The following is a 19,359-nucleotide window of genomic DNA, read 5'->3' on the forward strand; positions in this document are numbered from 1 at the left end:
CTTCTATGTAAGATGAGATTTTGTGAAGTTTTAGTTTGTAGATTCTTGGGATGCACCAAAATGAAAATTCTTGGCTGAAAACCAAAAATGAGGAAACCAAGGCCGAAAACCAAAAACCAAAAATACCGAAATAAATTATTCAGCCAATTATCAGTAGGGAGTAGGCCATGCATTTTCTGTTTGTGTTGCACAGGTATTTTCTAGCCCATTAATTAGCAGACACTTGAAGCTAGTTTGTATAGCAGTTTGAACACACTGGGTTAAAAGAGCTCAAAGTTATAGACTGAAATGTCAAAAATGTTACAACTGTCTCCGGTCTCCCGTACCATTGCACTCATGGCTATGACTGTGTACTAACCTCACTAAAATCAAGGATCTCATTGAACATATCCCTGGTTTGGGGTGTAACTACAGGATTAAATAAATCACATCTTTATCAAACACTTGTTATGTTTATATAGAGAAAAACTATATCACGTTAATTATCGTTATCGATTTATTGCCCAGCCCTACCTTTTTTACTGAAGCTCATCAAGCTAACTCCCAATTTCTCATTTTTTCTTGATAAATATAATTCTAATTTTTCCTCCTTTTGGTTCCCAGCATTTTAAAGAGTGACCTTGAGCCTGTGAATAGTACACTGGAACCATCCATTCATTTGGTTAAGCCTGGAGTATTAATTAAGGAAGTGCCAATTTTCATCTGAAAGGGCAGAGCACCCAACATGTGTGAGACACATGGGCCACAGATGTTTGAAACAGTCTGAATAGGGATGACGCTTCCTTTCTACTGGAACCCTATGAATGGATGAAAATGAAAGGCGAGATCTCTTCTCAATACATCATGCAATGCTCATTTTTACAGTTTGGCACATTGAGAACATCTGTATTCATTGTGATGATGAACAAATTCACAATTTTTTTTATTTTTATGCTACCTATCCACCAGACCGATTTTCACATTTCAGATGCACCAAAGTCTGTGTGATGGAATGGAGACAGTATGAGAGATGAATTTTAAGACCCCACATCTGACTGTTTTTTTTTTGCTTTTTTCTGCTGTTCTCCTGCTTCTCGCCATGTGTGGTTGGAGAAAGGGGAAGCAAGAGCTGCACCAAATTCTGTGGAGTGTGAAGAAAGTATCTGTTTCTATCCCAACCAATCTTTTGTAAAAAAAAAAAAAAAATGATATCTATAAAATACAATGAAAATGTATAATGCGCTGGCGAAGGTGAAGGAGTTGCTGAATCTGAATATGTTTGTGTATTAGCATGCAGAAACTCATTGAATGGTAATTTGGCTGGTCTCATGCTGAATCTTAATAGCTTTGGTATTCATTAGAAGTGTTAAATACTTACTGAAAGTGGAAAACAGGCTTTGTATGAGGGGCTACTGATGCATGATTTTTTTTAATACAATGCGTGCAACAACTTTAAATGTTAAAAACCAAAGCTAATGTAGAAGTGCCAGAAGTTGTAGTTCCTCAAGTGTCTTCTTGAGATTGGCCTCAAAAGCCAACTCCCCCTCTTTGCCTGTTGCTAGGTTGACCAATAGCGGGTAAAGCCAATGGCAACCAATGGACTTCTAAACTCTGGCTCTTGAGACCATAGACTGTGTAAAAGCATTATATACACTACCAGTCAGAAGTTTGGAAACACCTTCTCATACAATGGTTTTTATTTGTTTTAATTATTTGAAACACTGTAGATTAATACCAAAGACATCAAAACTATGAAAGAACATGAATGGATTTATGTAATGAACAAAAAAGTGTTAAACAAACCAGAATATGTTTTATATTTTAGATTCTGTTAAGTAGCCCCCTTTTTCCTTCATGACAGCTTTGCACACTCTTGGTATTCTCTCAGTCTGCTTCATGAAGTGGTCTCCTGGAATGGTTTCTAATGAACATGAGCCTTGTCAAGAGTTAATTTGTAGAATGACTTGCCTTCTTAATGTGTTTGAGACCATCAGTTGTGTTGATCAGAGGTAGGGTTAGTACACAATGGATAGCTCTATTTGACAACTGTTGTAATCCAGATTATGGCAAAACCAGATTATTTCATAGTTTTGATGTCTTCAGTGTTAATCTACAATGTCGAAAAAAATACTTAAAATAAATAAAAACCATTGGATGAGAAGGTGTGTCCAAACTTTTGACTGGTGTATGAAGCTAAGTCCAGTGATGTCAATCAATGCATACATTTTACAACAGTGGCTTCATGAGTCCCAGCGCACAATCCAAAAAACTAATCAGGTGAACAAAAAGAAGGAATGTGTTACGTAAGATGGATGGGTCATGATTTTCAGATACTCCAGTGTTTATTCATTTATAAGAAGAAGAGGAATGATAAATGCATTAAAAACCAAAGAAGAAGAAAACATGAGCCCCAGCTCCTTGAAATTCTGGTGTAGTGTTGTAAGATTCAGAAACAGAGAAATAGCAGAGACTGAGCTGGCTGTAAAATGTAAACCACAAACACACCGAGCAAGTGCGTCACAGACGAAAAGGCTGCCAGTGCCCACTACCAGAAGCACCTAACCCCAGTGCTGTTTAACACTACTGTCGTACAAATGGACCGTTAACAGGATGGGTGTCCCTTGCGGTGTTTACAGCTGCAGCGCGCAAAGAGAAGTGTTGTGTGTTTCGCTGTTGTCTCTGCTTCTCCTTTCAAACCTGCAGCCAGAGGGCAGGACTCGACAAAAACAGACACAGACGTGAGCACCCAAATCATTACCATTGTCACATCGGAGAATAGATGCCAGTTACTATGTAATTATATTTTGGCCTGAAATGCCCATCTCTATTACATATCTACTTCTGATATTCTTTTGGAAAAGAATGTTGTAATGGCAACTCCAATCAAAGATAGTTGAATGAAAAATTTCTCGTATTATTATCCAAATTTTAACTTCCAATACAATATTAGTGCCTATTTTTGATGACCAAACACGTCTATCATGCAGTAATACATTCTGAAATATGAAAATAGGTATCACATTATTTATTTATAGATAAAAGTCTGTGAAGGTTCTAGGTTTATAGATAAAACCATTTGAATCAGACTTCAAATGGCCCTAAAGAGGCTACTTAGTAATGGTTGAGCATCATTTTAAGTTATATTTTGGGGCTTTTTACAACTTTCTTGATAGAGGGAGAGGACAGTGGATAGTGCAGGAAACTGGGAGAGAGTGTGCGAATGACATGCGGGAAGGGAGCCACAGGCTGGACTTGAACCCAGGCCATTGCTACTTAACCAGTAGGCCAAGTCAGCGCCCGACCATCATTTTAAAATAATATTCACAGGCAACTTCTGTAATACTACAAATTCAGGTGATACTGTGCTATCCATAGGGTTACACCCTAGGGGGGGAGAAATCTCTGGTAAATTTCCATGTGAAGTTAAGCTGGGGAATTTTGGATATATCCCATATTGTAAACTTTCCATGGAAATTAACTGTAAATTGAGGGTAATTTAATGGAAAGGTATCATACCTAAGCATAAATATTTGTTTTGTTATACGCAGACATCCATCCAAAATAATACAATTATAACAGATTTATTTGTAAGTAGAACTTTATCAAGTGTGAAATATTTTATTAAACAATCAATTCTTTCATTGAAGAACAAAAACATGAATGTTGAGTTAAAGCTGGGACTGGTAGTCTCGGAAAACTAGCATGAATTTGAATGTAGCATTTCCTCATGACTCCGTCTAACCCCTCCCCTCCTCCCTCGGAGCTCCTCCAAAATGACTAGCGACCATATGATCGTGACTGATTCATAACCGGTCCTCACCAAAACATAATCATAGTGAAAGTTAAAAACACAAACAGACATAGCTATTGTTAGTACTCACAACTGTCATGCTAGCATTATCCGGTTGTCCTGGTGACACGATATCAGGAGAAAAGTTATAACACATATATAATACTGTAACAGTTCTACTGTTTGTTAAACGTGTTCAGTGTAGATGTTCCTAATTCCTACAGTGTTGACGGTTAGTGAAGGCATCAGGAGAGATGTAGAGCGTGTGAGCGGGAGAGAGGAGAGACAAGAGGAGAAGTTCTTCATTCATTCAAACATTGATTGTTGCTTTGTTGGTTGTCGTGATCACGGCCGACCGTGATCGATTTGTAAAGATCCGGACGGACGTTACAGTACATATACATTTTCTGTAGGACTTACTAAATGTCATTAATTCTTTTGTTCAAAAAAAGTGTATCTAAATCTGATTACCAACCCCAGCTTTAAGTATTACTCATCCCCCCGACCCAACCCATTCAAAAGTTAACAAAAATGCAATCCCAACAAAGTCCCATTCAAAATGTTAAATGAAAAAGCATCTTCCCTCAAGCTTCTCTTCCTAGCCTCTGCAGGATTCTAGAAATCATCTATGCATGTGATGGAGGAATGCATACTGCATGTAGGGGGCGTGGTCTCAGTAGCCCTGCAGTAAGCAGTGTGCTATGTGCATGTGATTGAGGAATAGCATAGATATTCAACTGTACTTGCATGGAATCTGGTTGTTTTATTCAGGATTATGCTAAAATATATTTCCCCAACTATATTTAAGTTCCCTTTTCAGAACCAACCATCAATTTAGTAAATTCCTGGTTTATTCCTGTTAATTCCAATAAATTCCCGTTCATTCTCATGGAAAGTTTCCAACTTTGAAAATTCCCATAATTTTGCAACCCTAGTTATACACACTCATGGGCATAGATTTTCAGTAATTCTACTGCTGCTACAGAGCTGTGTTGTTGCCATAGTAACATATAAGGTGTAGTACTATATATATATATATATATATATATATATATATATATATATATATATATATATATATATATATATATATATATATATATATATATATATATATATATAAAGACTGTACCAAATATTTCCTTTCATTTTCCAGTCAATTGAACCTATCCAGTTTCATTTAATGTAATGACAGCAGAATACAGTGCAGGGTCATTCCATCACATCATGTAGTGCTTTCTATTTTCTTCATTCTACAACCGGTTCTTCTGCAGTGGCTTTTAAGTACGTCTTTCTCCCAAGAGCAGAAGCTGTTTGACATGTAGCTTTATTGCATTGCTGCACTCTGTGATTGAAGACTCTCCTCTGGTTAGGACTCTGTCATTTCTCTGTGTGCTGGGGTAGAAATAGGGATTTCCCTCCTGACTCCACTCGCATCACCTCAGAGGTTTCCGAGATGCTTGTTTTCCTCGGAGCACCTGGTCACCTCTTCTCATGCCTTTCTGATTTATTTTTTGGTGCGTGGTTTGTTTTCTTCTGCTGGAGTGCTTTAAGAGATTCAGCCAGACCGTAGGAGTCCTTTTGATCTTTTTGTCAATGGGGCAGAGGTATCCTTTTTCTTTAACTAGAAAATGTTGATGCTGCTCTTTTCTTGCCTCGCTGCCAATTTCACCGCTGCCTCGTTGCCTGTCTGTTTGGCTCTCAGGCCTTTCCGGTGTTCATGTTTAAACTGTGTCACATAAGTCCACTGTAGCTGTTGGCGACGGGAAAATGCAATAAAACTTTGAAATGCCGATGTAATGCAGTTTGCACAAAATTAGTCAGAGAAAAAAACGAGCTGTAATCAATTTTTCATCAGTGCTTCTCTCACTTTATTTGGGAATTGTGGCGTTTTCCACAGCGTTGTTCTCCCCGTCTCGTGTGAAGAAGCATTTGTTTGAAGCAGGGACCAGGAACAGACACATGACCCAGTTTTACTCGAGTACCGCCGCATCATCACACATCATTTAGTAACCATCCCGCTGGATAGAAAGAGGCATATGTGTTAGATAGACCTGAAAGCTGTGAACGTATCCTTTAACAGAGGTGCAAACTTATTTAGCTGTGTATTTCACTGCTCAACTTCAGAGGTATTCTGCTCCAGAGATCTTGACATGGGTCCTTCAGATGTTCAGAACCTAAAGCAGATGAGATTATTAAAGTTTCTATCAATGCATGGCTAAGCATGACAACGCAGCAAAGCTATATACTCATTAATCTTTTAAGACCCTTCCACTGTCATCCCAGGGAAAAAAAGCCAAGTTGACTTCAGCTTCCTGAACTGTCACTAGTGGAAGGATGATTTTTAAGCTTTCCACTGACATGAAGGGACTGTACAGACTGCCACACTTGTTTCTTTTATCTAATACTTCCTTTTCAATCCTCCAATTTCCTCCTTGGCTTCTTACGATTTCCTCAAACCATTTCTTTTACCAGCCCTGCCCTGCTCAAAAACTAACTTGGCGATCAAAATTCAAGATATTGTGCTACACCCATAAGATCAATTATAGATCTCTGTCTCAGACAAATTATAGATAAAGATAAAAGCCTATTATCTTCCTAACAGACTTTACCTGTGGTCAGTGTTGTGGTTTGCGACTGATTCATGGAAAGCGGATGATTTTGTAGATTTCTAATTTCAGTATCTGTTGAAATGTATCATTTGAAATGAGGTTTTCTCTTCTAATCGTCCTATTTTTCAAAGAGTGAGCTGCAATATATTCCTAAAAGAAAACACAAATGCTTGTGTCTAGAGCAGAGGTGTCAAAAGTATTTACATTCATTACACAAGTAGAAGTACAGATACTAGGGTTTAAAAAGACTTCTGTAGAAGTTGAACTATCAACCATAGACTGTATAAAATATGGACATAGTATCCGTGTTGTCACCCATCTGTTTCTGAAGTGCTGTTTTGAGGCAAAACGGCGGCAGGAGCCAAATTGCTGCTGTGGAGCCAGTGTGACGTAAAGAGGCGGAGTTTGAGCCTCCTAGCCAACAGCTGCAGCGTTCCAGCAGTCAGCTGTGCCTCTCATTGGAAGACTCGTAATCTCAATAGCTTCGAAATTGGCGCGTTAGAAAAAAATTCATCCACCTCACAGTAAGAGCCGATGGAGAAATGAGCTATCCAGACTACACTCGTCTTTTGTTCCAGGCTGTAAACATGTTTATTTCTGCTGTAAAGATCGGCTTTTTTGAATTGGTGTGTATGTGACTTTCGGTACTTCCGGAGCCAGCCTCAAGCAGATCCTCGATGAACTGCAGCTTTTAACACTTACGCATTGGACTCATATTTTTAGACCAGAGGTTGCTGCTTGGTATCAACTCAAGCTTTTTACTCAACTTAAAGTGTAAAAGTACTGGTTTCAAAACTACTTAAAGTATAAAAGTAAAAGTAATGTAAGGGGAAAAAAGGCCAATAAGGACAAAAGCTTAGGCTGTGCCACAGGGGCCTATAGTGCACTACCCCACCTCCCAAAAAAACATGTTTCTAAAGGCCATAATGACTGTAATGTTATATTAATATGTTAATGTTTACATATTTGGGTTGCACCTGTTCCAACACATTTTCGTACAATGCAGATACATTAAATAACCATATATGTGTACTACTGAACATTAACATGTTTCATGGAGCGGAAGATATGATGACTCGTTGCCTTTTAAAGTTTTTTTTTTTTTTTTTAACTTTATGGCCACAGTTTTAAAACGGCAGGCAATTTATACAAATGTACACAAAAACAGTTTCACCTTGAGATTGGGTCCCTTCCAACTCACAGAAGGATATTAGCTGAGCAGTCCAACACAGGGTGGAACATGCACACATCAGCCATACATTGCCACTCACAATCATCCTCATTTACATGTACACACAGGTAGACCTACCATTCACATGACACATACTAATACATACATACAGACATAAATTTAGACATACATATACCTAAGATTTATAGAGATGAACATCCAAATTATAATACATGAAAGTCTTAATTAAAATAGCCTGTAAGTATTTTAATGGTGCAAAAAGTCAAACTTCACAGGCATGTTATCAACAGCCTTTATTGGAATGTCAATGCACAAAAATGTGGTTTTTTTTTGGTTTTTTTTTAAGATGACAAGCTGAAATGAAAACAAGATTAAATGAAACTAGAGTAACAAGGCTATTTTTGAAATGTAAGGAGTAGAAAGTACAGATAATTGCTTGGCAAGGACTAGAAGTAAAAAGTCGGCTGAAAAATAATCACTTTAGTTAAGTATAGATACCCAAAATTTCTACTTAAGTAAGGTAACTATTTGTACTTTGTTGCTTGACACCTCCCGTCTCGAGACTGAAATGTGAAAGCAACATAACAAGGAAGAAAGTGCTAAAAAGCAGATCTAAAATAAACTCTTAATTGGCTTCATTTAGAGGTTGTTTGATGGGCTAACAGCTTGTGAGATGTGCTCTGATGTTCAATGTCAGGTTATTTGCATCGGTCAGGGCTGAGCCACTCTAAAGCTTTAGTCATAATAATCTTCAAACACGATGCCACGGGGGCAGCTGGAGATGCACTCTCTCTGCTCTCCGGTGTCTCTACGAGGAGCAGAACTTGTATGTGGGATGCTGTAGCTGTTGTCTTCTTTGTTTCGTCCCGGCAGCCACCAACACTCCTTTGTGGTTTGGACAACCCACTCTCTCCTCGCTGCCTGTCCGACTTACCACCTGACGGGGTAAATGTACCAGTACATTGCCTGTGCTGTGTGTCAGTGTGATTTGTGACCACTGTTTAAAGCCATGCCAGTTACTCAGCATTCAGTGATGGTGTTCACAAACTCCCGGTTAGACGTGGTCCATAATCATCCCCTTGTAAAATGTACAGATTCCTCCTCTCCTCATCTTTCATAAGTATTCAAAGTATCGCCATGATGTGTGTAGTAGATGAAGCATGTGTAGTTTAGATCATAGCGTAGCTTCTCATATGTCCTTGTGGTAGCTGAAACCTCCATTTTTGTGCTCATTGCTGTAATAACCTGTTCTTAGTTTCTATCCTGCATTTGAAAAGACAACTAGATTACAGCTGCTCTCTTAATTATGTTATTAATCATGTTCCCTCAATATCTTTGACCAAGTTATAGTCATCATGCAGGACTGCAGTTGACTCTTCATCCTGTTTCACACACATTCTGGATCATTTTAGAACATCCAGGTCAAGATTTCAAGATTCCTTTATTTGTCATTTTTCTGTTCACATAAAAAACAAGATTGTCATTCAAACATCCACCACTCAGTAATTCAATGCAACATAATGGGTAAAAAAAAAAGCTATGACTGATATGCTAATAAATAAAAGCAGAAATAAATAAGCTAAATGGGCATTCAAAATAAAATAAAACAATTTGTTATTATAGAAAAACAATTTCAAAGATTATTAAAGTGACAGTATTCAGGGACTGCTTTCACACATGCACCTCAAAGCAGGAGATTGTCCCTGTCTGGCTTGCTCTCACAATTTCAGATACTACGTTGGTTTAAGTGGTGATAATGATGTGAGGTCATATTCAATAATGGGGACTATTTCTGTGTTAAAATCACTATCCACATCACTCCGCCCCTGACGTATCGTAAATGTAAAGAGTGTCCCCTGGTGGTGCGTTCACACATCTACTCACACTGACTTCATGGGGGCCAGGAAGAAAAAGGAAAAAAGTCCTCTTAAAGTCAGAGTGAACCGATTCAGCTTTTTGTCCCGCTCACTGAATAAAGACAGTGAATTCTCAGGAATATTAAGAATCCCGCACACTGTCCAACTTGCAAATAAAAAGTTTAAAGGCAACGTTTCGGTACTAGACCTTCATTAGGCAAATATTTTGCAAAGACCAGCAGAACAACTTCAAAAGGGCATGGCTCCCAGTAATCGCCTAATCAGTATCACTGCATCATGTGTGGGCAAAGCAACAAAGTAGAAAAAAGAGGATGAGCCTTTAACTAATGGAAAGAAAAGCTATCAAGCAAACAATTGTAAATTAAACAATTTGAGAAACAAAAACATCATTAAAACAAAGGTATAAAGTAGGAACGTAACAACTTATCACCCAACCTAGTGAAGTAAAAGATCATCTTATACATTCCAAAAAGGTCACGTCAGATCTAACAGGAAGAAAAAGGTCTAAGTGTGCTAAATTTTCAGGAGTGCTATGACTGTGTGAAATGGGCTTCAGTTGGCTGATGTCATTGTCGTGGGATCAGCTGCAAAGATGTGAGGCCAGGAGAGGTAACTTTGAGCCCTTAATTCACATTGGGACTTTGATTATCACATTCCTGATGTGAAGTAAAGACTTCATCCCAAAATTCAGTAGATGAAATGGCCTTTATGTAACATTTTCTTTCAGCATTCAACATACATTTCATTCAGTTTGCCAACCTCAGTCTCTTTTTAACAGGATAACCAACATATTCACCTCAGAGTCATTCCAGAATTTGTGACTAACCACTAACCATGAAAAAGTTACTTAAGTGAATGTTCTGCCATGGGTTTTTTCCCTGGCTGTGTGATAGACTCTAACGTGGAGACGTAACCTAAAGCTGGGTTTATCGCAGATGGCTGTATTGGACATGTGTTTCCTAGGTTGCGTGCCTCATTTGATTGTCGTAGTTAATCTCATTGCTGAATGAGCGAGGTCAGCGCTCAGGTAGAAATAACATATAAATCCTGTCTCAGATTATTGATTTCACCATAAGAGCAACCTTGTTCTGAACCTTTTATGGCCAAATATCTGTCTGCTGTGTCCCGATGTAACGACACCAGTTTAACATCAAATCCCCTCAATCCATTAGGGAATTAAAAAAACGTATCTGGCTTCCTTTTCTTTCTCAGTATCATATTTATAACTAGATACTGATCATCTCTGCTACAATCATCAAATTGATAACAAATTACCGTGAATGTTTCACTAATCCAAAGTGGCGTGCTGTGCTATCTATAAAAGCTGAGCAGATGAACAAACCATTACACCTGATTACTCTTAAAATAGGCGGGTGTTTAAAAGGATTAATGGTTTGTAACTGTTAAAAAAAGACTCCTTTCTATTTAAGACCTAATTTACAAGTTCACTAAAGAATGTATTTAAGTCCACAAGAAGAAGAAAAGATATCATCACATTGAATGAACATTTAATTACATACGTCACATGTACATGTCTTTACCACTCTCCTGTTTTAGTGTTGCTGTTGTGAGAAATCAGGAATAGAGACGGAGAGCGGAAGTTTTTAATTAAAGTGCAGTACGTTTGAATATCAGATTATCAGACCAAATCTCCCACATTCACGAACACATCCATCGTAGATGCAAACGGACGTGCTTCAAATAATTGACAGGCTACTGTTAAAGCCAAAAAGCCTCCATAAAGCTATGTTTTATTCAGAAATGCTGAATAATGTCCCCTCAAAACACAAGGGGCATTTATTTACAAATAATACAACCACTCTGCTAACCACAAAAAAAAATCAAATGTTCATCCACGCAAGGACTTAGAGTTGCCTAATTATATAAGTAGTCCACCCAAAAACCATTAGTCTCTTAGATCTGACAAGCACTGCCTGCTCACAGGCCTGTTTGAAGACACAAATTTACTGCTGTGCTGAGCCAGACATTTTTGTAAAAGAATATTTTATCAAACCAGGCAAATCTTCATCTGAAAACCACTGGCTTTCAAGTCTCACATGCCACTTACATCAACTACTCTGTCATTTCCGTATATTGCATAGAGAAGCAGTTGTAGTACTTATGAGCTAAGTTTCTTAATCAATGTGTGAAATACAAATTGTATTTTTCACACTAAAAATTCAACAGGTTAAGACACCTTTTTACACAAAGCACGTTCATTATAATCAGTTGCACATCTTTCTGTTTCAATGATACCTTAGTTTCTCTGTGTAAGTTAAAAAAACAAACTACCTTTTCAAGAACTGCTGTGAAAGACGGTTGTTTCAGCGTTTTTTGTTCAACTAATTACACTCTCCATACCAAGGCCAGCCTTTTTAGAGGCATCAATCTCACTTCTAAGACTGTACACAGAAGCAAAGCAGGGAAATCAACAATGTTAGCTTATTATCAAACATCAGAGACAGTTATCTTATTTGATAGCTGATGACTAATGCCTGGCTGATTTTGTTGATTCACAGACTGTTGTTTTTTTTTACCCAAATGAGCTTCATTCTCTAATGTCAGCTTTGTCAGCATGAATCGTACCAATATCCCCAGAGTATTTCCCTTGGGGCTCTGAGTCACACTCACCATCTTTCCACGTTCACTCCCCGTGGAGCAGTTAAGGACTTTGCTTTAGATTTTAGTCAGCCTGTCCTAGAGCACAGACACATTACAGGGATTGGACAGTACAGATGAGAAACAGTAATATCATGTTCCCTCTGAGCTGATTTGTTTCCTGCGGCTGTGAATAATCATCAGAGTTCTGTTACAGTGTAGAAACCCTTGATTATAAATCAATTACACATTTTTGAAAGAAAACCTTCATTAGCTTCAGTCACAATTAACACAGAGTTTCTCCTCTGAGTGTATTTCATCTTCCTCCCAGAGTTTAGATCACTGGGAAGCATTTTTTGTACACACACTGTGGTTTCATCTTTTAGTGTTTCTGAAACCAAAGGGCCTCATTTAGCAACTTTTATAACACTAAAGACATTTATAAATACATGTTTTAATGTAGACAACTTATTTTACACTGTTCAATGTTTGGTATGAACTGCAAAATTTTTAATTCTAAATATAAACTACTAAAAAACATAATAATCAGATCAGAATTAGTTTTTATTGGCATGATATGAAGTCCTACAAACATGCAACATTTAATATTAGACTAATATGTAAAAATAGGGCTGGGTGATAATTTGATAACGATAATTATCGTGATACAATTTTTCTCAATATAAAAACAACTAATGTTGGATTCAAAATTTGATATATTTAAACCTGTAATTCCCCCCCCTAACCATCGGAAAGAGAGGGGGCGCTAATGTGCACTGTTGGACACAATATCACTTAAACCATTAAAGGGCGCACTACCAAGCGGCAACCTCCGGTCTCAAACTATGAAGCCCATGCTGAAGTGTTATAAACTGCAATTCATCAAGAATCCTCTTGAGGCTGGCTGCAGAAACACCGGAAACCACATAGACATGAATGGGAAAAGGACGATCTTTGCAGCATTAATAAACATGTTTACAGCCTTGTTCAAAAAACGGCTTGGCTCTATGTAGCTAATCTCTCTATCGGCACACACTGTACGGGGGAGTGAATTTTTTTCTAATGCAGCAGTTCAGAAGATATTAAGATTACATTTTTTTGCCCAAATAAGGACATGACTGACTTGACTCCCGGACGGGAGCACATAGCTGTTGGCTTGGAGGTTCAAACCCTGCTCTTTATGTAACACTCTGCCTGGTTGAGTTCCGCATTTCCAATATTGCTGCCACCGGCGATTGCCTTTAAAACAGCGCTCAGGAACAGATGGGTGACGTCACAGATACTACGTTCATTATTTATACAGTCTATATGCACTAACTGAAAACAATACTTTATAAACTGATACACAGTATACACAGTACACAAATTGATATATCTTTGTTGTGAATTTAAATTAAATTATGGAAATTATCTGGAAAAAAAAAAAAGAATTTACAAACTAAAACGTCACCAAAATCTCCTTACACTGACGACAAGCTTTCTGTTAGCACTGTCAAAAATGAGGGATTCAAGAAATTTAATCAGAGAACTAAATCCAGACACTAACAACAAACAAACCGTATTCAACTTTTAAAATTCTACCTTTAAATTTGAATGAAATAATGATTTGATATTTATTAATCATGATAATTATCTATATAGAATGATGTGAAAAATGTTATTGTGATAAGCTCAGCTCTATGTACAAGCTGAACTTAGACAATAACATCGTCCACAATTTATACACGTTATATATGTTTAAAAGAAATTTGAGCTTGATCTTTATATTTCACTTCATCTGGTGTGCGTCCTTTTCAACATAACGTCTCTGATGACAGCCTCCTCTGAACAAGTAATGTCATCAAATGCTCTGCAAAATAAAGCCTAATTTGATGAATCAGGCTGTTTGTCTTTACTGCAAACAGCACTACCATCATCTCTGGAGTTCTTAAGTATATCTTAACTCGCGTGCAATTGTTTCATTTGATCATTACCAACGTTTCTCGACTTCTCTTCCTACTCCTGTGTGCATACGACACTGAGTCTCATGCCCTTATTTGGACATTAAAGGGGCGTATACCAATGCTAATTGGGAACATCAAGCTTCAAATTTATGAGGACATGGCATTCATCAGTTTAAGAACACAACTGTGATCAATGCTGTGTTTAAACTGTGTCATTAATCTCACTTGGACTTAAGAAGTGAATGAGGCCCGGTGATCTTTTCATTGTTGTGCAGAAATTCCACTTTTGAGTTTCATTTCATGATCTTATTTAATTCTGGCCAACGATGGGTCTGCTTCCATGCATGTAGAGATGCTGATATGATTAAAAAGCTGGAGGGGTCTCTTCATTTTTCCTGGTGGTTCATAGGATCCACATGATGCAGCGACCTGCCTGGGCCAAAGCACTACGAGTGACTGGACAACATTATGGTCTTTCAATTATTCTGCTTCCACAATAATTTCAGCTTTAATATAATAAATTATCAACACTCATTCAGATTTTTCATTTAAACCGTTGAACTTAATTACTGCAAACACTTAATAAGCCTTAATGTTCATTATAACCTGCAGTGCACTAATGTTGTGTGCAGCATACAACAAGAAAAATGGTTGGTGCTAAAAGGAGAGGTCATGTGATCGTTACATTTTCAATGGCAGTTCATCATCCAAGGAACATGGTTATTTTGTTTTGAGGGGAACCACTCAGAAGATTCTTCCTGTTCCAGCAGTAACTTCTGTACACATGAGTTAGTGAGTGTTTAAAAATGTTCCTCATCTCCTCACAAACGTGTCCTACGATGACAGAGTGCTTCTCTGCAGGGTGCCGCCTGAATCTGGACCGATTTTCGGCTCACTGTTTGTGCAAGAACTCACTGACAGAATAGATCCCTTCTGCCTCCTGAGCCACAGCTTTCCATGTGGGATTTATAGATTGGCACTAAACTAAAGGTCATGGTCTCACTAAAATACCAAGATTCATTCTGTGGGTACAATGAATACCCACATAAAACTTAGTGGAAATTTGGTGTGTATTTTTTGACCTGACAGTGGCACAAGATTAAAGATCAGGAGGCTACAAATGTCATCAGGAGTGATCATCGTCAGAGGAACATGAATATTCAGCAGCGATATATCTTGCTTTGGACTTTATTATGTGAACAGACTGATTTACAAATGACTCTCAGGATCCTTGGCCTGCTAGTTGTGAGGCAGACCAGGTTTGAGTTATTGAAATTATTACCTTATGGGAGAAGAGTCTCCTTCATTTCAAGTGTTATGAAGGAAATTGCTTGCAGGTCCTGTTGGCAGCTGTAACCAAACTCTTACCTGCATCTCTGGCAACAGATAAGATGTAATGTTCCTTTTTTAGAGGAGCTATGTCTGTTTAGATTGGAGCTTTAAGGCGGCACAGGAAGTGGAATCTGGAGGACACTGATCATATTTAAGACCACTGAATGGCCTATATTACAACAGGAAAGGAGGTCTTAGCTTGAAGGCTCACCCAGACCTGCGATTTGTCTAACAGTTCAGCTACCACCGCCCAATTTGTCCTCAAGTAGGGTCACTTTGAAAACTTCCCCGTCCTACTTTCTGTTAACTAAAATTAGGTGTATGGACTTGTTTTTGCTACCTTTCCTGAAGTCTAAACTTTTTTTTCCTCTTCTCCTAATAGATCCCTCGTGGAGGACGACGACGCTCACATGAAAGTGGCTCTGGGCTATGGTGATATGGGCATATCTGCTCACCTTCAGGCATCAAAGACAGGAAACACTCGATTTTTCACAAGCAACACACACAGCTCAGTCGTTCTTCAGGTGAGTGCTCCGACATGTCGCCACCGTGTCTCACAGAGAAGTCAACTGTGGGTCATATCTATTAATTTCCCCCCAATTTTCCTCACTATTCCTGTAGAGATCCTGTGAATAATGTAGGCTATGTAGCTCCATCCTTTTAATACTGCTGACTGCACACTGGTGAGACTTATTCAGATTCATGGCCATCACTTTTTAAATGAGATAAAGCTCTATCTAAGCTAATCTATGCATTCAACAAGACTACAAACTGGGAAATTTGTCCTTATTGAATTTCTTTACAGCTCAAAAACCCCTCAGCGCAGCAGAAATCCAAACTATGCCAAAGAGCCCATAGCATGTATTAAAGGACACAATTTAATGGCTTAGATAATGTTCTGATGATTAACTTAAAGCACTTGGGAGATGGTTTCTGTGTAATTTGATATGAAGAGTGAGCAAAACAAGAACATTATGAAACTCTGTTAATCAAGATTGTATTAAGAAAGTAATAGAATTTAATAAGTTCTTCAGGTGACCTACATCCCTCCTGGAAATGTATCTAAAAAGTGAAAGCACATAGGATTGAATTCAAGCGTCAGCCTCGCAAAAAAGAGCAGTTATGGATGTTTGGATGGCCGTTTAAAAGATGTAGATGGATTCTGTTATACATCATCATCTCGACTTGTCAAACTGGATGTTGGCATCATTGGGCTGGTTGCTTCTGCCACAGCAATGGCTGGCCTTCATCACCAGCTCTTATGGAAAATGAATGGCTGTTGGCTGCTTTTACTTGTACATTAATCTTTTGGTATCTGAGCACAGTGAGGGAATAATACCAATCTTTCAAAGCCATCTGATCTGACCGTATCACCCTGTAGCCAGTGAGTTTGTAGACTTAGCTGGGACATGTTGAGGCAATGGACGGAAATCTTGCCCAGTGATTTGAGTTATTGGGGCTTGTAGTGCAACCTAAGCTGTAGCATAGTAAACACTGGGACAGATACAGGATCTGTTTTTCTATTTGAATGTAAATAGCATAAGGTGTGTAGTAGGGATGTATTTTCCATGATCGATTTTTGGAAATGTTAACGATCAATTATTGATTAATCAATAAAAAAATAAAAAACATTATTTTTCTTATGTCAAAAACAAGAAAAAATTGGAATACTACTACTGGCATCAAAGAAAGCTATAACAAGATAGTGGTGTATGGAGGACCCCCCACTCAGAGTCCAAACTTGTTGGACATTGTGGAAAAACTACACGATATGGAGAACGTTACACACAATTCAAGACTTTAACAATCTGCCAGTCAAGGAAAATGGAAAAAATGGACTAACTTTGTAACCCATCAAAAAGTATGGAGAGAATGGACGATATTAAAGGAGGCTAAACTGACGTATGTTAACTGACACCAAAGGTTGTTTAATGTGTTTATTTTGATGTAACCTCATCAAGAAAAGCAAACAAAATATAAGTTATAAAATAACAAAAACAGGCCAAATACATTTTTACCCCCCTAAATTATATTTTCTACAGCAACAAAATACATACAACTGACGCTATTGAATACGGGTACATGTTTAACACTGATTATCAACGATCAGGCTCATAAAAATATTCTCATAGTCTTATAATGTGAAGGCTCATAAAACTAAAAAAAAGTACTTCAGACTCACAGTGTCTAGTTTTCTGTCTACTCGTTCTTATTGAGAAAAATAAACGTGTGTATTCGGTCAGGTGTCAGCCGGGAGCGCAACCGGGTCATAATCAGTCAAGCGTCAGAAAAGCTCAGACGGTTCTGATGTTGCTAGTCTGTAAACATAGCGCACTAGCAACTCCCACCAGTCTGTTGGCTTTGTATCAAAAGGTGGGGAAATGTCCTGTTTAAAGTTGTCAACCTTCGTGTCTGTGTCGTTGTTGGCAGCAGTTGCGCATTGATCCTCTTTAAAAAGCTTACGCGAAGCACAGCCGCAGCTGCCAGCTGAGCGTCTCCGCTGTGTGCAATAACCATTAACCAGCTGATTCACATCGAAACATGCTTTAAACTTAAAACACCTCCCTGATAGCTGAGTGTAATATGAGACCACATGATGTTTGTTCCACCTGACAGAAAATTGAAAACAAAAATGTGTGTTTTGAGTAATTTCTTAACAATCAATTAATCCATAATCGATTAATTGTGTACATCCCTAGTGTGTAGTCTATGAAACCGTTTACTAAGAATGTGGTTGGAGCGCACACTGTCAGCATGTGGATAGGATTTCTTTGTTATGAAGCACATGCCTCCATGCTGCACAAGACCCTACTTTGTTGCTTTGCCAAGTGGGGACAATACACTGTAGCTGCAGCTCTGAACATGTAATCCTGTGCCAGCTACATACGAGACAATCAAGAAAAAAAGAGCCTTAAAGCCCTGCACAACATTTTCATTACATGAGCTCACTGCTGACACGCCATGACTAAACATTATCTTGATTGCTCTGCACTGACACATTAAACATTAATGCATGCGTTTTATCTTCCAGGCTGATGTACCGTTGGCTCCGACATGTTTGTTTGTGTGATCGTCTCCCTGTAAAGTTCACGTCTCCTAAACTCTGTCAGTAATCTCTCACCTTTCTGCTCCCGTCTCAGGGATTTGACCAGCTGAGGATAGAAGGTTTACTTTGTGACGTCACGCTGGTGGCTGGGGACGGCGATGAAGCTTTCCCGGTACACCGCGCCATGATGGCCTCTTCCTCCGACTATTTCAAAGCCATGTTCACAGGTGGGTCATGAGAAATCTCCAGGGGGGTTTCGCTGTTTGTCTTTTGTGTGGGATGTGTTTTTCCCATCGCTACACATGCGGTGAATGCCCTATAACTTCCTCATGCTCGCACTGTGTTCCCTAATAAAGCGCTTTGTATTCATGAGCCTTTTCAGTGCTTGACACAGCCAGGGCCACGTCAGTGTCACTTTGTCTTCTTTTGAAATTACTCAAATTGACCTTGTGCCCACGTTACCGCAGTGTTTTCTCCTGTGCACTTTATGCAGAGGTGGAGGAACCTTGACAACATTTATTGAAATACATACAGTGTGTGCTACAGGAGGAGCTTATACACTGTAAAATGTTCCTGAACGCCGTAAAGATCAATTGCCCAAAAACACAATTTTAATCTGGAAGGTTTTATGACTTAAAAGTTAAACCCAAGAAAAGGTGGTTACTCTGATGCTGCCAGTAAAAAGGGACCTTATCTCTTTAACGGTACCTTGCACTCAATTTGGAATGAAGGTGTTAACTTTCAGTAACAAAAGATCTGCTCTGCAGTTTTTAATAGTTTTAACAGTGTTTGCTGAGACGGATGGAAATAAGTTTGTCTTTGCATCTGAAGCAAACGTTTAGGATGAAGGTCCTGCTTTGAGAACAGAGGAGGAGCTAGTTAAAGAAGGTCTGAGGGGGCACTACTTAGCCAGGGATAGCATCAGTGATAGAAGAGCCGTCTGAGCATAGATCCTGAGCAATGAGATTCCCTCTAAGACCTTCAATCCTT

At 38.5% G+C, this 19,359-nt stretch overlaps 1 protein-coding gene across 1 annotated transcript in view; it reads left to right on the top strand.

The window, feature by feature from the left end:
* Window positions 1–19,359, top strand: part of klhl13 (kelch-like family member 13) — a 54,111-nt gene that overhangs the window by 18,351 nt on the left and 16,401 nt on the right. Inside the window, exons 3-4 of the mRNA XM_034683507.1 lie at window positions 15,706–15,847; window positions 18,464–18,596. Of these exons, the coding sequence (XP_034539398.1) occupies window positions 15,706–15,847; window positions 18,464–18,596 (275 nt within the window). The remainder of the gene's footprint in view (window positions 1–15,705; window positions 15,848–18,463; window positions 18,597–19,359) is intronic.

This window comes from Notolabrus celidotus, chromosome 5 (assembly GCF_009762535.1).
Source record: "Notolabrus celidotus isolate fNotCel1 chromosome 5, fNotCel1.pri, whole genome shotgun sequence".
In the NCBI taxonomy this organism is placed as follows: Eukaryota; Metazoa; Chordata; class Actinopteri; order Labriformes; family Labridae; genus Notolabrus; species Notolabrus celidotus.